Below are 24,636 nucleotides of genomic sequence, written 5' to 3'. Positions count from 1 at the left end.
TCAGAACCTTCTTTCAGTCTTAATACAATCTCCGTCTGATCATCGATTAGAAATCGCGGAGCACGATTAGCCGCAACCCCGCGGATTTGGCAAAAATCAATAAGAAATGTGGCATGCGCTAAAAGGCGCCATTTGAAACGCACTTTAACTTTTGTTGTGTTGCAAGAATGGTCCATTGATGTGCTTTTCAACTGGTTACCTCATTCCGTTCTCTTTTGTAGATTGCCGTACTTTCCCCTACAAAATAAAGAGACAATAGGTATACTAGTTGCCAAACAAACATTTTTAAACCCTTTTAATTCCCATTCGTTGCGATCGTAACTAAATTTATGAGCAATTCCATAGAAAAAGTGTTTGCGATGAGATGGAAATTTTATGTGGTTCAAGGTTTCCGACTGCAATACAATTGAATTTTGTTAATTTTTATGATTACGTGAGAGCAATTTAATTATTCTATCTTACGTAAGAATTAACCATTTAATACATAGTATAATGCCAGTGAAAAACATTGTCATTTGTTGATGCACTTTAAACTTTTATAAAAATTGCATACACTGTGTTATTATAAACAATTTAAATCGACAGAATTTAAAAGGAAAATATGTATTTTATTGTAAACTAGCTGTTGCCCGCGACTTCGTTCCGGCAGTGTTTAATAAAAATGTAATTCGTTTTTACTCTCTTGTTCTAGACATACTCGTAGTAAGAGTCAATTCTATCAATAAGATTAGCAATTTTAATTTAAAGAAATTATGCATATAAAGTTTTGTCAATAACGCACTTCAGCGCGCCATCTCGAATTCAACTATAACTATGATTGAATCTCAATGTCAAATTTTATTCTATAGCAAAGAGCTGTTTTGAGGATTTTCCCGACAATTATTCGAATTTTTCTCACTTTTTATACCTTCCCTAGACCTCCACGAATAATTCAAGACCAAGATAACATAAATCCGTTCAGCCGTTCTCGAGTTTTAGCGAGACTAACGAACAGCAATTCATTTTTTTAAATATATAGATAGATTTCGTTAATTAATAACCAAATTTTTGCGAAAAAAATGTTAAAATTTATTCACATATCGTAGAAAAATTCGTGGAATAGCAATAATTCATATTCCTGCTTATATATTGAACTCAATAAACAAAATTTGCGGATATAATTGTAATTATTAAATATTTATGCCTACAACACTTAAGACAGTGACCATGAATGCGGTCCCACATTGTCAGTATTAGCCCAACTTCTGTTCCAACAGTTACAAACACGTAAAGTGGAGAAATTTTGTTCATATTTATTTTTTCACTTAGTTGGATTTATAGGTCACTGTGTTTTACAAAAATATTACAATCAGATGTTTATAATGAAACAACAATGTCATTGTCAAATTTATTTTATTTGAGTAAATCCACAAGAAATTCTACTTTTTCTATTGAGCAGTTCGTGCCACTCCTCTTGGTACATAAGCAATTATTAGCATCCAAACTTTTCACATTTTGTAATAGCAGGAAACGTGACCTAGCAATCAATAACACGAAGCTCATTGTAATAGAGATTACTTCAATTGCCTACAGAATGTAAGGCCTATAGTTTATACCTGAGCTTCATCTAATTGCGAACTAGTTTCTTATGTATGTTAATTTGCAGTTTGCAGAAGATTTGTATTTATAGTGAAAGTAACAATATATAGCAACGTTTGAGAAGACAAATGCATGTTTTGTTCTATGTCTTCATCGTTGCTTCCAAATACAGAAATAGAGAAAAACATGCGAACCAACAGTATGGCATTTACGTAATTTTGCACCATGATTAAAATTTCAGTGCGTAATGTTCGTATTTATGCAAATGATTGTAGAAAATTAACGTTCAATTACCATGTTGTTTGTATTCGCCGATGTGTGCAGTCGTGTACCGGTAATTTGGGCAGGCCGCTGGCTGAACATCAGTCAAGTAGGAAAAATGCGGTTTCCGCATCGCAAACTCCGCAACCGTCTTCATTGTTTGCAAACACAAACAAGTTTATATCTGATATGTGTTTTTTTTTACTGGAAAGCAGGGTTCACACAAGTTTAGGGAGTTTTAAAAAAGGAAGGAAGTGGCAAATTTAAAAAAGTATTTAAAAATGAGCCAATTTGATGTCGAGTCATCAAATCAGTCAGTAAATATGCAAACAATGTGTTAAAAAATTAAACTTAAATATTCACGTAGAGATTATTTGATAACAATACCGTACTGCCTGTGGTAGATCCCAATAAAAACTAAATAAATATTTCTCTCACACGGTTTCGAATTGAATGTACGAGTATATTCATCGTAAATTTTACTTGCATATGCGCGTATGCCGTTCACGAGTTGGTAAGTACCGATATGATCGCGTCATGGCGCTTTGAAGCGCAACGAGACGGAGCAACCACGTGTAGATGCTTATTACGTTGGTGGATAAACGAATGGAATTGCATTAAAACAATTCGGACATTGACCACAACAGAGCTAGACACTAACCAGAAAACATACGAGTATACTACCATTAAATATGCAAAAAATATAATTTGCACATTGTGGGTAATTATAGTCGTTTAAAATTGACAAACCGAATATTTTCATACCCTTAACAAAATCATGTTTCAATGTTAAAATTTCTTTATAATATTAATATTAATTTTTAACTGCAAATAGATTAATCTGGGGACATAAACTATGCACTTATCTCTACTAGAACGTATTTAATTCAGAAAATTAAACGAATGTGAGGTATTCAAATGATTACAACATTAAATTATGAAATTGTTCGTGTATCTATCAAGTAGACGTGACTGCCGAGAAAAATACAAAAGAAGAAGTCTAAACATGTTTTTAGTAAATTACATAAAACATCTCACACGCCTTTTTGACATCAGCGTAAATTCAGATACCTTCCATTTAATGCGCATTGTTTCACTCTCATCAAAACATATCACGCATCCATTGTGTACCTACGCTTTGTGCTTATATCATTCATACACAACAGTCGCGTATCACGAACAATTAAATAACTTCTTTTGTGTATCATTTCACTTTTCACTTGACGGATGTAGTAAACTTTAGTTTAACATTGAATCATCAACTGACTATCACATTTAATATCACTTGATATTAAAAAGAAAACTAAAATAATTTCTAGGTAATACTAATTAGTTTTGTGTCTTCAATTTTTTATGTGTAATAATGTGCACGGCATAGTTGTTGAAAATCATGCAAAGTTGAGTGGAAAATTAGACTTCATTTCGCATTTCAACGTTTCGCAAGTTTTTCAACGTAGCTTGAATGACGGATAGTTGATTGCTTCTTCTCGGGTGGTAATTGGAAAAGTCTATGTGGTACGTGACTGTTTTTATGAAAGAGAGACAAGTCGTATTACAAATCAATTCAAATTTCATTCATGCAATTTTGCGTTATTAGGTTTTATATTATCATATTATTCTTTGTAGTAAAATGAATATTGATTTAAAATCTTATAAACGTAGGAAGTAGAAAGTTAACTGTAACGCTCCGGTATAAGAATCATTATTATTATGATTATTCTCTTTTTTCTGATACTTGGAGTTTTTTATTTGTTATGGAGTACAGGGACGGTTTTTAAATAATAATTTATATACTTTAATTTTCTGCCAGGAATTTGACAGAGCAAATACTGTTTTCAACAAATCATAAAATAAATTTATGAATGATGAATAAAGCAAATTTAAAACAACAACAATACATGATATTTTGATTAGGTTTTACAGTTATGTACAGCAATTAAGCTCTAGCATTCGTTTCAATTTAACGGCTTTTTATCACTTCTTTTCCAATTCGCTAATTCGTAATAAATATACTATAACATTAACATTTCTCGGTTAATAAAAGCACATTCTTCTATTCTTAATCTTATATGTCCCAGGTAATAATTGCATCAAGCATCAGCTATTCCTCACGTTACTTATTTTCTTTTTGTTAAATACGTCTAACAAGAAAACATTAACACAATATTTTTATTATATCCATTAACAAAGAGATCAGAAATTTACACACACGAAATTACTATATTTTAATTAAATCGTTCTTATGTAAGGATTTTAGAAAACAAGACGAATATACAAAAAATTAAACGATACATTCATGAAATGCCTTTTCACTTTTCACTTGACGGATGTAGTAAACTTTAGTTTAACATTGAATCATCAACTGACTATCACATTTAATATCACTTGATATTAAAAAGAAAACTAAAATAATTTCTAGGTAATAGTAATTAGTTTTGTGTCTTCATTTTTTTATTTGTAACTAGCTGTTGCCCGCGACTTCGTTCCGGCAGTTTTTAATAAAAATGTAATTCGTTTTTACTCTCTTGTTCTAGACATATTCGTAGTAAGAGTCAATTATATCAATAAAATTAGCAATTTTAATTTAAAGAAATTAATTATATAAAGTTTTCTCAATAATGCATTTCAACGCGCCATCTCGAATTCAACTATTTAACTATAACTATGATTGAATCTCAATGTCAAATTTTATTCTATAGAAAAGAGCTGTTTTGAGGTCTTTCCCGGCAATTATTCGAATTTTTCTCACCCTTTAAATCTTCCCTAGACCTCCACGAATAATTCAAGACCAAGATAACATAAATCCGTTCAGCCGTTCTCGAGTTTTAGCGAGACTAACGAACAGCAATTCATTTTTATATATATAGATAATGTGCACGGCATAGTTGTTGAAAATCATGCAAAGTTGAGTGGAAAATTAGACTTCATTTCGCATTTCAACGTTTCGCAAGTTTTTCAACGTTGCTTGAATGACGGATAGTTGATTGCTTCTTCTCGGGTGGTAATTGGAAAAGTCTATGTGGTACGTGACTGTTTTTATGAAAGAGAGACAAGTCGTATTACAAATCAATTCAAATTTCATTCATGCAATTTGGTGTTATTAGGTTTTATACAATCATATTATTCCTTGTAGTAAAATGAATATTGATTTAAAATCTTATAAACGTAGGAAGTAGAAAGTTAACTGTAACGCTTCAGTATAAGAATCATTATTATTATGATTATTCTCATTTTTCTGATACTTGTAGAAGGAGTATTTTATTTGTTATGGAGTACAGGGACGGTTTTTAAATAATAATTTTTATGCTATAACTTTCTGTCGGGAATTTGGCAGAGCAAATACCTTTTTCAACAAATCATAAAATAAATTTATAAATCATGAATAAAGCTAATTTAAAACAACTACAATACATGTTATTTTGATTAGGTTTTACAGTTATGAACAGCAATTAAGCTCTAGCATTCGTTTCAATTTAACGGCTTTTTATCACTTCTTTTCCAATTCGCTAATTCGTAATAAATATACTATAACATTAACATTTCTCGGTTAATAAAAGCACATTCTTCTATTCTTAATCTTATATGTCCCAGGTAATAATGGCATCAAGCATCAGCCATTTTGCACATTACTGCAATTTTTTTTTGTTAAATACGTCTAACAAGAAAACATTAACACAATATTTTTATTATATCCACTAACAAGGAGATCAGAACTCTGCACACACCAAAGAACCATATTTTAATTAAATCGTTCTTATGTAAGGATTTTAGAAAACAAGACGAATATACAAAAAAAATTAACCAATACATTCATGAAATGCCTTCGTAAAACAAAATGCATGTTAAATGTCTATTGGATAACAAATAAAGCGGAAACTTCTTTACAATGTGACAGGACCGGAAAGTTCTCATTAAACTTTGAGCCAAATTGTCTACATTCCTTGTACCTCATAGTCGTTTCTCATTTTTGCGAGCAATTCTTGTAATTTTATGAGCGTGCACCTTTTGACACGCGGCGCGCCGTAAAGTCGAACGTAAAGTCGATCAACAATCTTTTATTCGTGCAAAAACTGCCATCCAGGAAACACCTAATCGATTCTTCTTGCTTCATTTTCGTGCGGACGTGCAGAGAAAATTATAAACACTGTAATTTCTAACTGGCATCTATATGTACGGATTTATAACTTTGTATATTATACTCCGTCACTTTTTGCGCCGGTGTAGAATGCATCTCAAAGTAGAAAGTTGTTAACAAAGTGTCACGAGATACGTTCTTCCGTTATACATTCATTTCCAATGCGTTTACTTACATATTTTACATTCATGCGGATGAATTTAAAGCAGATCAAATAATCTACAGTTTATTTTGTATTTTACTTGTACCATTTACGTGCCAAGAAGATAGAAATTATAAAATTAATTTAATTAAAAATCTATCAAAAACAACAGAGAGAAAGAGAAAATATATCACAGCATTTATTGAGCAATATCGTCAGTAATGCTTTCACTATTATCGTTTTACTTTAATTTTAAGTAACAATTACCTATTGTTCTATTCAATCTAAAAGGCGCATGGACATTAACAAGCATTAAAATAAGTAAGGTCCGACCGAAACTGTTTTCTTTTGGTTGAAAACGAAACCGAATTTCGGCCGAAACTAGAATATTATTTTAAATAAGTTTAAATTATTACTAGTCAGCTCATCAAGCAACTGTCGCATACAGCACTACCGTAATTATTCTCCATTCCTAGCTCTTTCACACATTCTAATTGGTTGGATGGAAAAAATTTCTCACATATTCATAATAAAAATAATATATTTCAACAATGTTAACGAGCTCATTATACGATGCGACAAACTTTTTGTTTAACCGACATTCGGCAGCTGTCCTCGTAAGCAAATGTCTTCATTATCTGAGAATAAAGTTTCTATAGTATATTATTTAAATCTTGAATATTTTAGATTCGGCTTTTAACTGGTTTCATATTAAAAAAATGGATAAAAAATGTTCTCATGATCAAAAACGGATTTAAATACACCTTTACGTTTGTAGAAAAAAAGTAAACAGAAAATTTGATTATATGTTGAATAAAACTACAATTCAGCATAAACGTAAAAGCTACACTGTAAATGTTTTGCGTAAAAATATAAAATGTCTATACGAAACAGTTATAATAATAAAAATGAAAAAATAAATAGAATAAACATGAAGCAAACAGTCAAGTTATACAGTAATCAACCAAACGTGAATGAGTAAGGATTTTTTATTTGAAATTTTCGCTTCATTGATTAGCACTTTGCGGTCACAGTTACTTATTGATGTTTTTTAAATGAGTTTTCCCATCGCAATAAATCCGCCCCATTTTTTTATATTTTCTGTTTTTGTCGTGAAATAAATCGCATACCTACATACTGTGTAGTGGTATACGAGGTAGGTACATTTACACCGCAACCAGTAAAATGGAGTGTGATTTCATATAACTGTAATTGCACGCCAGTCGTGTTACAATTTGAACAATCTTATCATAATATTAATGAATTTGCCATCTGGATTAAAAGCCAGCTGTATGAATGATTCGATAATTTTACATTTAATAAGAATTATGTGTTTGTGAACATCTTTTTCTTTTTAAAGTCCACTTTTCCAAAAGCTGGGTTAAAGGTAAATGTCAACAAAAATTGAAGCTTTTTCTCTTTTTACGGTACGGTAATTAGTTTTAACATCTAACACGTACCATACGTTAATTAACACGTGACACTTATTATAGAAGCTAATGTAGTCGTATTATTTACTTGCTTTCCGTCTGTTTCGAATTTAATTGGCTAGAATTTAAATGGTTTGCGAGCACGTTCACGTTTTTGAGTCTGGTTATTATAATTCTGGATTCTTTTGTCATTTTAAGCAGGATATTGAGGACATATAATAATATTAACGGATATACATAGAAAATCAGAAAAAAAATGCATTTTTTTCATGCATACAACTTCATAAGAAAGATAATGAATGAACCTAATGAAAATTATAATATTAAATTATTTTTCTCAACAGAAATAAATATATGTACTTGCATTTCACATTAACCAGTATAGTGCTATCTATATTTCTAATTTATTTCTCATCAAATATTATTTTCGATCTTTTCTTTGCCCCAAGCGAGTATCAAACTTTTACCTTCATTTCAACTTGAGAGTATTTTCCTAATGCACACTCTTAGATTTAAATTTTATTGCACAATGTTAGTGAAATGATCTTTGTCCTATAAATGAATTATACTTCTCATGAGTACACAATGAAATATATAAGTTGGTAATTAAAAATTATTATTTTCTAGTTTGTGCATATCGATACTGATCTTGTTTGCAAAGGTGATGTGAAAATGTGGGAACCTTTCGTCAGATGAATGGAATAATGAAATTGAATGGCAAAATTACGAGCGTGAACTATGGAATATAATTCGCTATTATAATGCCTGATAAATTTACTCGTATAAACAACAAACATTAATGAATGCAACTTTCATATTCTTAAACATACCTGCAGCATACACAAAAGCGATCTTTGTCAACGATTCAAAAATGTAACCCGCAATAATTTCGCATTCTTTCATTGCCTTCTTTCATCACCCCTTAATTATAAATTTAAGGGTTGAATGTAAATCAAAAAAATGGCTTGTGATTGGCACAAATATATTCGGCGGTCAGGAGACCTGCAGGAGACAAGAATGAACGTTGATTTCCATTGGTTGTATTAAGTTAAGTAGGAGTACGATGGCTCTCTACTCGGACTGCTCATGTTACCGGATGTTGTAGCGGTTGTAGGTTGTAGCATGAGTCGTATTTATACATTGATACCTAGTACAACCAGGTAAAATGTAGCTACCGGGTGTATCATATTGTGAATCACTGTGATCTCTTTTTATGGTCAAAACTTGCTTATGTTCATTAACTATGTTCATGGACATGCTGTATACTATGATTATTTTGTGTTTTATTCAGGTGCTTCTCAATTGCAGCATTTTTAGAAAGGAACAAGCCACGCTGACTACAGTAAAGGATGAAACTAATAGGAAATGACGTCAAACAGCCATGAATTTTTGACAATTCTTATGCTGCTTTTATTTTGCTTTTTATATTTGTTATATTGCAATACTTTTGCACTATTAAAAATGGATGTGACATACGAGTATTCTAACTGTTTTATTATAGAGGTTCAATATACATACTCAGTATATAATCTGAACTACTAAATTCAATCACATATTGTATTCCACGTTGTTTACTTCAAATAACCAATTGTATTAATTCGTTGCCAAATACTTTTTTGTATTTATATGTATTGAGCATTCGGCGAACTTGGATTTGAAAGAAAACAATAAAAACTAATTAGTAAGCAAATTATATTTAGTTTTATTTGTGTGAAACAATTACTATTACGACGATTATAATACGACTTCAATTCTTGATAGTGAATATTAAAAAAGTGCTACCTATTGTTTATTAAAGTTTTGATTTCCCAATAGAAAAGTTAACTAATAGTGCTGACAAATTTGTTTAAGTTTTGTTAACTCCATAAATCTATAACAATAAAAGCAAACATATCTGAGATTGCTTACTCGCGAAACTTTGCTTGGAATAGTTTGTTTGAAAATACAAACAATCGTGTAATTACAACAATTATATAGATCCGTCCAAATAGTCTAATAAATTAAATTATTTAATACGTTGGTTAGGCTTCAATACTAATTTAGACAATAAATTTTTAATGCTTATTTTGAATTATTATAACTCTAATTAAAAAATATATTTATAAATGTTTCGTTGTTACTGGAGTACGAGTAAAACATGTCGGAATTTTAAACAATCTATAATGAATAATATGATATAAACAAATGTGGATTACCTGAGTGGCAGTTTTGATTCTGTTGACGTAGATTTCCTTTTTAGTGTAATTTTGCAAACACACGTTATATTAAAATATAATTAAACAGATAATCCCTTATAACATGACAAGAAAACGGGTGTCACTTTATAATGTTATAGTTCACATTATATCAATTTCTACGCCCAAACGTAAAAATATGTTTTGCAAACTTAACGATATGATTTAATTAAAATAATCGCGGAAACAACAAGATATACACACGAAACCGTAAGTTTTAGTGCTGCTTTCACAAATTGACTGCAACTGAAGAGTAAAAGAGCCGGAGAGCACACCGGTAATGGGTTCCTCCAGTAATACTACCTTTTCCACTTCCATTGCGGAATTGTGTGGGGAACTAATCGGGGTTCTGGTCTCGCTTAGCAGGTGCACAGCTACTCGTATTGTATATAGTCTATTTTGTAGTGGTGAAGTGAACGCTTTGAAAATGATGGGGACGTAAGTTGTACATGGTGTCAGCCAGGAGTTTGAAATAACAAGATACTTATCGATATATTGTAGTAAAAATTCTGTTAGATTTAGGAATGCAAAGCCAAAAACGTGTTTTTTAGTCTAAAAATCTTTGAGAAAAACACAAAAACTACATACTCAAAGACATCCTGCATCGTTTACGTCCTGGGAATCAAAATCAGAACGTAGAAATTTTCATTCAATGTATATAATGACTCGATTCGATTAAGAAAATATGTTCGGTATATTGTATTTTTTTTCATGTTTATAAGAGATACACATTTACGTAACATCTCATTTTTCATTAAGTTCTATTTATGTTTTACACTATTGTAACATGATTTTCTTTAAAATCATTTATTACAAGAACCAAAAAACGATTCCCAGTGTAACATACCTACCAGCCATGCACAATAACATGAACTTAAGCTTACAATAATATTTATGCAAATCATAACGCATAGACCATAGATTTGTAGCTTGTAGTAGTGCATATAAATTAGGCGCCGGCGTTAATTGTTAATATACTAAATAAAACTCAGTTAAACTTTATAATGACTTAGTATCCTTAAATCAACATATTATGTTTTTTCTAAAGTAAGATTGTATCGATTGTATATGCCAATGAAATGCTCTGTTTTCCTTTAAGTATAATCAGAAATTCCATTGTGTATGTAAGATAACTGAGAATCTCACACTGCACACTTATTTTACACTCTTATACTCTTATTTTTTGAATCTGACAATTACCCCTTAATAGAACAGTACTCAACAAATAATCCCATTATAATATTTTAAAAATTTGAGGCAATAGAAGCAGAATATTACGATAATTCTGTTAACATTAAGTTATTTTTCGTTATGTTTCATCCATGAGGAATCAACATCAACATTATCATTATTATTTCACATCCCTAAATAATAAAACATGAACATGTTTACATTATTAAAATTACTTCATTCCACATCCAATGTGGACGTGACACTCATTTGCACCATTTAGAATTGGCTGCACATGTGTCAGTCAGTTTTCAAAATCTTGAGTAGTAGAGTTACTATTTTGAATTGAAAGTAATTCATTTTGTTCTTGAACTTCCGAGGAAAGATCACTGCATGGAGAAAACACATATGGAGAAGTGCCACCTGATGAGTCAGCCACAATTTTTAAGTGATTGAATTGGTTTTGGTTATTTTGAGCTGTAACAAATTAAAAACCTAAAAATATGCAGAACATATTAAACTATACTACACCTTTTTCGTATTCAAACTGATTTAAACGCTGTTTCAATGCTTGGTTCTCCTTCTTACTGCTTTCCAACTGATTTACTAACTTAGAAATAAGCAAATATAATTGCTTATTAAGAATTTTAAATTCTTCGATTACAGTTTTGTCATCTTTAGGATGTCTCACAACTGAGGCGCTGGTTTGCATTTGATTATTTTCCTTAATCTTCTCTGTATGAGCAGTGTCAACCTGTAAACTTTGCAGTTCAGATTGATGTGTCTGGTGTTGAATTAACTCAATTAAGGAGTCAGTTTCTTCCATTGTTTGATATATTGCATCCATTATCAAATTTCCTTCATTATCATCACAACCTGATTCACTAAAAGTGCAAAATTTATTTTCAAATGCCATTTTGTATTGTTCATGCTGTTCTTTTTTAAGATTAATTATATTTTTTTGTCTTTTATGAAAATCAATTTGTAATTTTATTGACTCTAGTGAGCGTGGATTTTCTGTACACATCAATGCATCACTCAAGAGTTCAACAGCATTTAAATGGCAACATATTGCTTCTGAATAGCGGTGATAACGTAAATGCTTATCAGCAAGACGGTGTTGTTGATGAGCCTGCAAAAAGGACCATTGTTAGAGTTTCCTAAATCATATTTAGAGCACCACACAAAATAAACCTGCAGATAACACAATACTAAATACCTTATTAAGAGCAGAATTTTCCATATTTATCGTAACAGTTAATATTTTCTTTTGTTCTTTTTCTATCAAAACTATGTACTTTGTACAAACAAAAGGCGAAGTTAATAAGATAATGTACATGTATAAATAAATAAATTGATGTAATGTAGATTACTGATCATAACCTGAAATAAAAAAAAGTGTGAAAGTGGAAATTGGACATGTGGATCTATAGCGCCATCTTGCGTGACGTCTAGTAAGACATAGCAACGTCACCGTACTCGTTCACCGTCGTCGAAGCTCGGAGACGAGAGAGTTGGGGGCCAGAGGACAAGTTCAAAAAATAAAAATTAAAAAACTCACTCTTGACCACCAAGCCAGCATTTACGTGGAATAAGGAGTTTCACATTTTCACTTTCAGTACTTTCATATTCGTTTCCTCTAATTAAATAAATGGAGTCAAATATTTTTACTGAGTTCATCACACAACCAATCTACAACCTAGGTGTCCACCTTGTCCACCTTGTTCACAATGTTCAATGTGCCGAACTTTTTAATTACATTTTTTTTTCGGTCGAAGAACAGGGTCAAACTTTTTATGTTAAAATATTTTTGGCCGAAGAACAGGGCCGAACTTTTTAAGTCAAAATTTTTTTGACCGAAGAACAGGGCCGAACTTTTCGGTTATAATTTTTTCCTGCGAAATCAAAATAAAACTTTGAATGCTAATAACTCCTGAACTAAAAGGGCTAGAAAAGAAAGGACGGCAGATTCTTGATCCGTGAAGGATTCTCTACAAGCTCGGCTATTAAAAACATCTACTTTTCTGCTCCAAACTAAAAAAACATGTGCAAAGAGGTACCTTTTGTAGGTTTTTTGATTTTTGAAAAAATCAAACTGAACACGCTATCGTGTAGAGAATCGTGCGTCCCTTAAACTATAAAATAGCGGTGACAAACTCAAAAATGGTGCAATAGTTGGCAAGATACAGAGTGTTTCCCACAGCATGTTTTCAAATTTTCCAAAACAGACCATTGTTTAAAAGGCATTTTAGGGTACTTTTAAAATGTTTAGCGGATTAAAATAGCATAAATTGCGTAGAGTGCCTCTTAAACTATAAAATGGCGTCGAAAATTTCAAAAAAGGCAAGATACAGATACTTTTCCACAGCATGTTTTCAAAATAGATAAATAGGTACAAATCGTAGAGATTATTGCACGGACTATTCTTCATAAGATTGGCTAGTTAGAACGAAAATCTGAGAGATGAAATTTTTATTCTTAAGAAAAAATTGCCAAGGGGGGGTGCTTGATACTTTTCAAAAATTCATATCTCTTAAACTAAAAGAGATAGCTACTAACGAATTGTTGATTATGAAAGATTGGAAGATTCTCTATCAGACAAAAATATAAAATAATTATATTTCCTACAGTTAAAAATTTCATCCGTTTTATGCTGTTTTACGCGTTGAAACGCAGATTAAAGCTCAAAACGATGCTGTTTTGCTAAAATAAGCATTTTCAAGCAATTTAGGTCGATTGAAATCGTTCAAATAGAAACAATATTAATAAAAAACGAAATAATAAAAAATCGTCGTTGTTATGCTGTTTTACGCGTTAAAAATAAGCATTTTCAAGCATTTTAGATCGTTGAAATCGTTCAAATAGAAACGTATTAATAAAAACGAATAATAAAAAATTCGTCGTTTTTATGCTGCTTTACGCGTTAAAACTACAGATTAAAACTCAAAACGTGCTTTGTTTTGCTATAATAAGCAATTTCAAGCATTTTTAGATCGTTGCGGAAATCGTTCAAATAGACGCAATAAAACAAAAAACGAATAATAAAATTTCAAGTCGTTTTATGCTGTTTTACGCGTTAAAACGCAGGAATAAAGCTCAAAACGTGCTGTTTTGCAAAAAATAAGCATTTTCAAGCATTTTAGATCGTTGAAATCTTTTCAAATAGACGCAATATTAATAAAAACGAATAATAAAATTTCGTCGTTTTATGCTGTTTTCGTTCAAACGCAGATTAAAGCTCAAAACGTGCTGTTTTGCTTTAAAATAAACATTTTAAGCATTTTAGATCGTTGAAATCGTTTTAAATAGAAGCAATATTATAAAGTTAAGGTTGTCAGCGCATTAGAATAGTTATACCATGAAATGAAAACGCAATGAAAAACCCCACTCTCTCGTTAAAACTATTGTTCATTTCATTATAATTTTATTATTTGAGGTCGTGTGTAAATGATTTTATCACATTTTTTTTTAATGTAAAGTTAGATTTCTTTAGTCCTGGCTAGCCATCAACCTCTTGAAGCTTAGGTGAGCATAAAAAGAAGTAAAGAAGCAATTTAAGGAAGGAAACCATTACGAAGAACCAGCTAGTCTTTTTATAAACAGTTTAAATTATATAATTTGTGAGGTTAAATTAAGATGAATACGTTCATCTTCCAAAAATAGTCCACGTGGACAACTGATAAGAAATGACTCCCCTTTCGTAAAAACAAAATAATATTTTGCATTTTTCATGTTTAAAATTATTCACTTTTAAGTTCATTTGTGTGAACGTAAGTAGTATAATTGAGAGCATTTGCCGCAAAAACAATGACCGGTCCGAAGGAGTTTCCCAAAGAGTTTGCAGAAATTTGAGGGGCGCCTGCTTATCAACGGCAAAAGCGACAATACTGGATTCAGGATACCACTGAGGACATGTTTGACGAACTAGAAGGATCTTAGTGTTAATAAATTTATCGGCGATGAACCAACTACAAGATACATGAGTACGTATTGAATTTAGTTTTATTGTAATGATGTATATTTTACCAGTTATACATTAATTGTAGAAATGTATGACGATCCCATAAGTCTTGAGAAGAAATTCGCGTGATATGGCGAAAGTTTATCGATTTAAAACTCACTCTGGTCTGCTTAACGAAGACGGTGAAAATAAAAACAAAGTTGTCGCTTTCCAACGTGTTATATTTAGTAGTACCGACAGTAAAACTAACTACGACGTAAACCGTTATTAAAACACAAGTTGTAATGTTTAGTAGTAATTAATTATATTTTGATTACGCGGAGAAACTTCAGCGCTTATTTAGAATGTTTAAATGGCTGGAAAACCAACGTAATTTTTTTCGAAGAGTTCAACATTCAATGCATTATGAAATCAAAGGGTTTATATATTGCTGGAAGATTATCGACGTGAGGCTCTTGAGGAACGATTGTTGGAGGCTCAGACCAGCAATGTGTCGACATTTGGGGATTACCGCAACTCTGACAACATTTACGTCGTTTGTTTCGCAAAAATTGGCAGCTCGCCTTGGTTTCAGGACTTTTATTCTGTTGAGTATGAAGAGTTGGGTAAGAGTCAGGGAATGTATATTCCTGATATACATAACATACTAAGTGGCTTAAAAAGGTATGTATAAGATGTATGATTGAGTTTTTCATACTTTGGTTGTGCCTTTTTTGACCCAGATTAGTAATACGTCAAGAGTTTGGCCACTCACGTAATATAATTTTTACATCTAATAATAGTATTACGTCACTACTGGTTTTGCACAAACAAGTTATGATCTCTATTTGCATTGATTATTTTTTTTTTTCACATTTTAGGTAATCCACCTGCAAATTGAAGTTTTGAAAAACACTCGAAACATTTGCGGTATTTATTTACTTATTAAATTTTTCATCTACATTTTGAAGAGCACTGAACTATAAATGTAATCTACACCTGGTGACGGTAGAATCTTTAAAAATGTAAATATTTACGGATGAATTAAGCCTGGTCACAAAACAAACAATATCACATATAAAGTTTAAGTTACAGGTTGATAAAATTAATCTTATTGCACAAAGAGTGTTTTAAGGGAGTGTTTTTTCATACAGTTACTAAGAAAAATGATTTAATGATTTAAGTAAAGTGATTTAATAAGACCGGTGCACACGTGCCTAAGCGTACTTCATGTTTTTATTAATACACTTATTTACCATTGTATTAATGCTTTGTCATACATTTATTAGATTTCAAGGTTGAACTCACAAGTAGTGACCTGAATTGTGATAAGATAGGCTAATGTCCCACTTGCAATTGACATCAGCAAACACTGGTTATGCAATGGCTGATATCATATGAATTTCAATTTGGCTTAATAGATAATGATGTTTGGTAATTTAATATTAGAGTTCACGTTCAGTTGCTATCAAATTCACAGCTAGTCCTGAACCGTACACGTTTAAAGAGGCATTTCAAAATGGCGAGTCGCGAGTTTCCCAAAACTTATTTAACTTTTGAAGGGCGCAAAGTTGTCGATGGCAAGAAAAGGCAATATTGGGTGCAAGATGCAACGGAGGATATGTTTCAAGAAATTGAGGATTTGATTGTGACCAAGTTTGTCGGTGATGAGCCAACAACAAAATATATGAGTCAGTATTTATTTTATTTTTTACTCTACTTAAGTAAATGTTTACATAAATTACAGATTGTCTTGATGATCCTGTAAGCTTACAAGAATTCCGTGTTTTGTGGGCAAAAGTATTACAGGAAAAGCACACAATTGTTTGTCTTACTAAAGATGACCAGAATAATACAAAACTTGCCGGTTTCAACGTGTTAACAGAGAGCAAAGCTGATGAGAAAGTCGATTATCCGGTAAGGCACTTTTTAACCAAAGTAAAATCAAATTCCGCCATTTTAATTTATAAAGAATTATAATTGTGGTTTAGGCTACTGGGGAATGTGCCAAGAAACTGTTCACAATTTTTAAATGGATAGAGGCCCAGCGCGATTTCCATACAGAGTTCAAAGTTCCACGCATAATGAAAGCCTTGGGTTTGTTTGTCCTGCCAGGGTATCGTGGTGAAGGGCTTGGCGAACGTATTCTTGAGGCTCGTGAATACATATGCCGATACTTAGGTTTCCCTGCTACATTGACGGCATTCACATCAATTATTTCACAAAAACTGGCAGCCCGAGTTGGTTTTAAAGACTTTTATTGCATTGACTATGAAGAACTCGGAAGGATTGATAAGGCAATGCATATTCCAGATATACACAATCACACAAAGACAATGAAGTATATGTACAAGATTTATGATTGATTTTTAATCAACTGTTGTAGAATTATATTTACATTTGAGTTTTTGTTTTTGCTTGATATTCGTCATTTTGATATTTACCATTTACTATTTTAATTTTTTATATTCTGGTGTTTTATCCATCTGAAACTTTAATCTAAATCGCAGGGGATTAACGCGAGAAATGGCATGACTCTCACATCATGAGAGTTTGCTCGATGATGAAATTGTGATTAAAGGGTCACATCATATTATGATTGATGTGTGCCACGACGTCAACTAGAGCAAATGATAAAGGAGTGAAAAAAAGAAGATATTAATCATCCATCAATTGTTTGTCAATAATTAATATCTTATACGTACATAAGGCTTTTTACTAATGAAATAACTAAGTTTTCTTATTATATTTCATTATGTTAATTATTCAAGCATTATCTTTATTGGTTATAATCAATTACAAAAACATTTAAAGATAAATTTTCTTCCTCACAAAGCAGGTAAACATGTCTTCAACAACAAGTGTAACATACCTCAAAAAATGGCTGTCTTTTATGATAATTTACCCATCATATAACACCAAAAGAAACAATTTTTATACAAGTCAATTAAAATTTATACTTTTATTAATAATAGTTTTGGGCTGGGGAATTGTCAGACAAATTGTGAATATGGTTTCTAATGAATTATATATTGGACCGTTTTTATTGTTTGGACAAATTCTCGTATCATTGATAATGATTGATAATATTCTTCTGAATACCTCTACAAATACAAAGAAACTGAATAAATTATTTGCTTACATGGATAAATTAGAAGAAAACAATGAAAATAAAAGTAATAAACACTTTATAATATGTACTTCGACTCTTATAGAGACAAAAACAAATATGGCCACATAAAATATGTCTGCATAATATGGAATATTGCATTTATTAGTGCACTCTTATCAATGATTATAATGGTGCTTACTAATTTCAGATTTTGGTTTGCATGTCAATGTTTTTTGAGCTCCCATGTATGTATTATATGCAGGAGGGTATTCTTTGGAGATATTTCCTATGCAGTATAATGTGCAGTAAACTTGCATGTGTAAACGAGACATTGCGAGATATCAACGTAAAACGTAGTTATTCTAATGGTGTACATCAACTTTTGGACCAGTTGATTATTGATCATAATGTGATAGTCAATTGGGTGGAGGTTTTCAACGATTTGCTGGGTTGTCAAACTTTCTTGATGAAACTTTATGAATTGTTTCATGTTCTTGTTACCCTCGACATGTTTTTGAGTGGTTATTTTATGAATAGCACCACATTTCACTACACTAATTTGCCGTTGATTGGATTAACTGTATTTATTGTGGTAGGTACCTACTACGTAATACAGGTTTTGTCGGTTGTGTTCAATTTGATTACATTTTAGATACAATGTTTCTTGACCTCCACTGTTTGTGAACGATTCAGTGACGCCGGAATGCAAACGATCAGCGTGGTAAATAACGTAATAATGAAATGTGATTATAATGATTCTGAGCTGAAGGAAAAACTAATACTCTTCTCAAATCAGGCGAGAGATCGCTGCCCAAAGTTTTCAGCAATGGGAGTTTTTCTTGTTAATCATTCTTTAATTTTTACGTTTATTAATATGACCGTATCATATGTCATTGTTATAATCCAAATGTACCAAACTAATTGAATGGAATAGAATGTATAGATAAATATTTAAAATGTACAATAGTAGGTACAATTATCTGCCTGGTGTCCCCAACTAGATGTTTACGTGGGCAAACAATTGTGTTACTTGTTTAGTCAGTCGTGCGCGGTGGTGCCGTGAGCACGTGTTTTGTTTTGTGATTTCTTTTCATAGTAATTAATCGCGTTTCTTGAGATGTTAATGTGATAGTGGCATGAACGACAATGAATTTCGGCGAGTGTGGCTTACAGTTATTGAACTGTCGCCCATGGAATCGGATATTGAGTGACTTATTCACATAATATTTGTGGCTGTCGTCGGATACCGTCTGCCTACTACTATATGTCGAATTGGTATTATTATTTATTTATTTAATGGTTGTATGGGTTCCAATAAAAGACAATTTAATATTATACTTGAACGCTTATTTATTTTGGTATCCTCTTTGTCGTTTTCAGTTTTAAATAATATGGCATATAAGTCGTATGTGTGAGCAGCGGGTATACGATAACTAACTGTTACTTGAATTGTGTTGTTGTTTTTAAAAATATGATAAAAGTAGAAACATAAATAGAAGAATCAAATAACAACAATAAAAACACTCGGTGGTCGAGTGGAGACGTGCACCTGCTGGCATGCTAGCAGGCACGGATCGAATCTCAGGTATAGAAGGCATTTTTCTCAAATATAAAAATATCAGGTGTAATTTGGGTTGCATATATGAATTGCAACGAAATATAAGAGAAATTGAAATATAAGTGAAGGCAATATGAGAATAAATAAGAAAGCAAGTGGAGAAATGAAACGGAGATCAGAGAAATAGAAAAGAAGAAGGAATAGTAGAGAAGAGGAGGAGATAGAAGAAAGAGAACAGGAGAGGATCAAATTTTTAAACTTTTTGGCCCGTGTCGTTAGACAGTCTAAGGTCGATCTCCCAGAGCGCCTCCGGCGCTCTGGTCGATCTCCCACTGCTTCGATGCATCCATTGCTCCCGGCCCATCCTACAGCTACGATGTCTCTGCGCTTCATCCCCGAAATTATCAGGCATATCAACAATTTTTATGGTGGGGGATCACCCCCAGAGAGAGGGAACTCCTTATAAGGACAATCCTTATGAGGACTTGTAAAAATATTTCTAAGTTTTAAGTCGCCTCAAGAGAGGCGACACTTAAAAATATTTTTACAAGTTCTGACCTGTACCTAAAATGATAGAAGGGGTACACACAAATCATAGGAGGCACAGCCACTTTTAAGATTTCTTTATTGAAATATGTATACAATGAAAACCTGGAATATATAACACTCAACAATATATACGCCGCCATTTTGAATCTAATCATAAGAGCAGTATAGCCCGGTACCTGCAGACAAGTAGCAAGCGTAAAAAAATAACAATGAAAAACATATAATACTAACAAATTTTGCATAATTTTCGAGGCAATCACGGGAAAATATTACACAGGGTGTTCCAAAAACAATGTAGTAACTTTTTATCAGAAAATGCAAAGTTAAAGTAGGGAAATATATCTCTAAACCCGCAGTGAAAGAAATATCAAAGGAAATTATTATACAGGGTGATGTAAAAAGAGAACGACAATATTTTAAAAGAAAATCCTACGTTTAAGTGGGATAATATATATCCTTTCTACCTTTGACAAACCCACTACGGGAAATTAATATATAGGGTGATACAAAAAGAAAACTACAATATTTTATAGGAAAATCTTAAGTTTAAGTAGGACAACTATATCTTTCTCACGTTTTACAAACTTACTAAAGGAAATTAATATACAGGGTGTTACAAAAAGAAAACCCTAAGTTTTAAAAGTAAAACGTTCAAACACAAATAAATATGATCTATTAAATGATAAGGAAAATATATCTACTGGGTAATACAAAAAAAGATAAATTAAAAAAAGATTTAAGTAGGAAAAACGACGGAAACAATTAACAAGACTATAATAACAAGATAATAGAAGAAGAAATCATATTTAAAAAAATTAAAATGTTTACACCCGAAGTCAAAGAAAAGTGAAAAGTAAGAAAACATAAAAATAGAACATTTCAAAAATCGTATTTTCTCTTTATATCAAGAAAAACTGATGGGTTGGTTATTACAAAAATAAAGGACAATGCAGAATTTTATTTTAAATCATGTGAAACAACTGGTGACCGACCAGCGCGGAACAAGCCGCCAGAGAATCAAGAACGTTGCCGACGGCACGCGACAATGTCAATCTTTTTAATTTGTAGGTATATTAAACGAAAACGAAACAATGTATTGAATTTGTAATCCAAATCAACGATAGATGTTGCGACAAATAATATTTGTGTGCTCAATTAAAGACCACGCGGTTAAAGTAAAAACAAGTACGGGTTTGATTTGCATATGGCTGAAAAAATGCGAAAACATACCTTGATAAATTTTTGCTTTTTGACATATCCAATAAGTTGCAAGGACCTTAATTATGCACATTGTACGAACGATGAAATACGCGTATAATACAAAGGAGTATCCGACGGCCGACGGAACATCACTCACGCTTTACCTTTGCGAATGTACCCTCCGGATTTAACGAAGCCGCACATCACGCGTGCACAATTCAAAAAGCATTCAAAATTATTACGTAACAACGCGAAAATAAATTAAGGAACTCAAGAATAATGAAGAAAATGTGCGTGCACATCACCTGACGATAAAAATGAGACTAACCTGCTACGCAAGCCAACCGCGTGGCGACCGCACAAAAGTTGCACGTGATAAGAAAAACTAGTTTGTTTGTAAACACTGACACTCTCAGTGTGGTAGTGTAGAACATGAATAGAATTGTACTAGTACTCTGCATGGAACTTTTAATATTAAACTTAAATTTTGAAAAAATAGTAAAAAATGTCTATTTTTATGTTTGAAAGTAAAAGTTAGAATTTTTAAATTCTGTTTTCAGATTCTGAAAGTAGATTAAATTCATGTTAAACAAATTAAACATGTATAAATATTATATACTATTATATAAATTATATTTACTTCCATTTCAGTGTTACTGTGATTGACAAGAACCGATTTCAAACTCTCAATCTACGGTGAATTCTTGATAAAATAAGGTAATTAAATTGGAAATCTAAGAGATGAAATTTGAATTCAAAAGAAAAAAATGAACGAATGAAAGTCAGCTATACATTCATCCTCGTATGGTGTCCAAACACGATTCACTTCTACCGTTATCCCTTGTGGTGCTCTAAACACGAGTCACTGTTACCGATGCCCTTGTACGGTGCCCTGAATTGAGTCACTTCTACCGCTACCTTCGTACGGTGCCCTGAATCGAGTCACTTCTACCGCTACCTTCGTAAGGTGCCCTGAATCGAGTCACTTCTACCGCTAATTGAAATTTGAACATTTTACAAAGGTTTTCCGCAATATAATCCGTTTTCCATGTTACCATTTAGTGAAATATATAGGCCCCCCTAATTCGCAACACGCAGATGAAAGGCCTTAAAACATTTAACCGAATAATATAACTTAATTATAAACTTACCAATGCAGCGCTCGTCGGATTGCATGGGTACGGCAAGTACTGTAATTAAAACAAAACATAAGTTAAAACAAAAACAATTTATACAATATGATAATATTATATTCACACATGGGAGAAAACATACTTTTTGTGCAGGGTATCGCAATGGTTAGATAAAAGTAACTTACTCAGCACATCTCAAGTAAGTTTCCGATTAATCTAGCGACCGACCACGTCACACAAAAATCGACAATAAAACCGCAGCATTGTAATTTAAAATATAAACATCATAAGTAAGCAAAAAAAAAATTATGCACATTAAACACTCAATTAAATTAATCTGGCTGCAATCCATCGATAGCACAATGCACAAGCAACGATGCGACAGTTTACAATAAGAATCTGTACCTGCTGCGCGAACCTCCAAAATATCCAAGTTCAAAATATTTTATTTATAATCACACACAAAGTCTGCCGGCCGGCGTCCGACGGCAACCGATCAGAAATCCACGCGAAAATGTAATAAACTCACAAAATATTGAATTCCGAAGATTACATACGAGATAAATATTTACCGAATGACCAAACACGGCAATTAACACTAAATTCAATAAAATATAACGTGATATAGCGAATTTGCAACAAGAAACACGAATACTAGACGGAATATTCTTATCTGCTGCACAAAGTAAGAGCTGCGTGCCGGCATCACAACTGTGCACGTCGACTTTCACTCGCAGGAATATTTTTAATAAGAACATGCATCGTTGCGCTACCTGAGAATTCTTTATTGTACCTCCAGAAAATACAAAGCGTTTCAAAAACTGTGGCGTACATATGAGTCAGTGCGCGATTGCGTGTGAGTCAGTGAGTGGTCACGTACTTAAGTAGCCGTGTCCGTGTATCACACGTACAAGAGAGTGCGCATGCACCACCCACTCTAAACAAATAGCAAGTTTTACACATAACTCAAAACTTCAAATATAGAAGTCAAGAGAATATACTTATTCAAAATAAGTGAATCTAATTTTAATATTATTATAATTATAATTATATTATTATTATATTATTGATAGTTTTAATCGACGATTTTCGAGAAGAAACTGGTTTAATCACAACTGACGTTTTGTTTTTAACTGAATTGTTGAATATTATATTGATTATTTTGATAGACGCTTACTTTTATGATTTTTATGTTATATTTTTACTGAATTGTTTGTTTTTGATACAAACAACAGTTAAACAGTTATACAGTTTGTAAACAGTTAAATATTTGCTTGGATATAGGTTTAGTAGTTTTTATGTTGTGTTTGGATTGAATTTATACTAAGAGAGATATTAAGAGATATTAGCAATTTTATATTGGCAATTTTTTCTTAAGACTTAAAATTTCATCTCTTAGATTTCGATTTTAACTAGTCTATCTTGTAGAGAATTTTTCGTAGATCAAGAATCTGCGATTTGGCCTTCCTACCTCTATTAGTTTACGAGATATTCACATTTGAAGAAAATGGTCAAAAATTGAAAAATGTCACTTTTTAGCACTTTTAGTCGCATTTTTCGACCTTTTACTCTTTGAAATTAAATAATTTTAAATGCCTAGCTGGTTAAGAATCATTCATTCTTCCGTAATCTACAATCCGCTGGTTGCTATCTCTTTTAGTTTAAGAGATATTAATTATCAAAAATCCTCGAAAAAAAGTATCAAGCACCCCCCCTTAACCATTTTTTTCTTATGACTTAAAATTTCATCTCTTAGATTTCGATTTTAACTAGCCTATCTAGTAGAGAATATTTCGTAGATCAAGAATCTGCAATTTGGCCTTCCTATCTCTTTTAGTTTACGAGATATTCACATTTGAAGAAAATGGTCAAAAATTGAAAAATGTCACTTTTTAGCACTTTTAGTCGCATTTTTCGACCTTTTACTCTTTGAAATTAAATAATTTGAAATGCCTATCTGGTTAAGAATAATTCATTCTTCCGTACAATCCGCTGGTTGCTATCTCTTTTACATTTTTTTCTTATGACTTAAAATTTCATCTCTTCGATTTTCATTTTAACTATCCTATCTTATCGGGCGTCAGCGGTTAATGTTAGCAAAGAAAGTTACTAAAATACTCGATGGAGAAATAAATGTCTATAAGTATCCAAAAAAAACATTAGATAATAATTAAAAATAACATTTGTCTGCGCG

The 24,636-nt window shown here is 31.9% G+C and overlaps 2 protein-coding genes across 2 annotated transcripts; one reads left to right on the top strand and one right to left on the bottom strand.

Moving 5' to 3' along the window:
* Positions 1-10,455: 10,455 nt before the first annotated feature.
* LOC135790511 (nuclear receptor-binding factor 2) lies at positions 10,456-12,388 on the bottom strand. Its single transcript, XM_065300741.1, has 3 exons — positions 12,170-12,388; positions 11,482-12,082; positions 10,456-11,427 (listed from the first exon to the last, which is right to left on the bottom strand). Exons 1-3 carry the CDS (start codon positions 12,287-12,289, stop codon positions 11,255-11,257), a joined length of 894 nt encoding a protein of 297 aa, XP_065156813.1. The 5' UTR covers positions 12,290-12,388; the 3' UTR covers positions 10,456-11,254.
* A 3,434-nt stretch (positions 12,389-15,822) lies between these two features.
* On the top strand, positions 15,823-17,300 carry LOC135790563 (uncharacterized). The gene is made up of 3 exons (XM_065300797.1): positions 15,823-16,581; positions 16,638-16,807; positions 16,882-17,300. Exons 1-3 carry the CDS (start codon positions 16,410-16,412, stop codon positions 17,254-17,256), a joined length of 717 nt encoding a protein of 238 aa, XP_065156869.1. The 5' UTR covers positions 15,823-16,409; the 3' UTR covers positions 17,257-17,300.
* Positions 17,301-24,636: the final 7,336 nt, after the last annotated feature.

The sequence above is a fragment of the Atheta coriaria genome, unplaced genomic scaffold (assembly GCF_025399875.1).
Source record: "Atheta coriaria isolate IRGN ID8LTWV9N9 unplaced genomic scaffold, Caltech_Dcor_3.1 hic_scaffold_4_pilon, whole genome shotgun sequence".
Classification (NCBI taxonomy): domain Eukaryota; kingdom Metazoa; phylum Arthropoda; class Insecta; order Coleoptera; family Staphylinidae; genus Dalotia; species Dalotia coriaria.
The sequence above is the reverse complement of the archived record's forward strand: the minus strand, read 5'-3'. Positions and strand labels throughout refer to the sequence as shown.

Excerpts from the sequence above, each read along its gene's own strand:
- LOC135790563 (XM_065300797.1), top strand. The coding sequence starts at position 16,410 with ATGGCGAGTCGCGAGTTTCCCAAAACTTATTTAACTTTTGAAGGGCGC. Across the intron at positions 16,582-16,637 it reads GCCAACAACAAAATATATGA|ATTGTCTTGATGATCCTGTA; the intron begins GTCAGTATTTAT and ends CATAAATTACAG. Across the intron at positions 16,808-16,881 it reads ATGAGAAAGTCGATTATCCG|GCTACTGGGGAATGTGCCAA; the intron begins GTAAGGCACTTT and ends ATTGTGGTTTAG.
- LOC135790511 (XM_065300741.1), bottom strand. The coding sequence starts at position 12,289 with ATGTACATTATCTTATTAACTTCGCCTTTTGTTTGTACAAAGTACATA. Across the intron at positions 12,083-12,169 it reads AAAATTCTGCTCTTAATAAG|GCTCATCAACAACACCGTCT; the intron begins GTATTTAGTATT and ends TCCTTTTTGCAG. Across the intron at positions 11,428-11,481 it reads TCAGTTTGAATACGAAAAAG|CTCAAAATAACCAAAACCAA; the intron begins GTGTAGTATAGT and ends AATTTGTTACAG.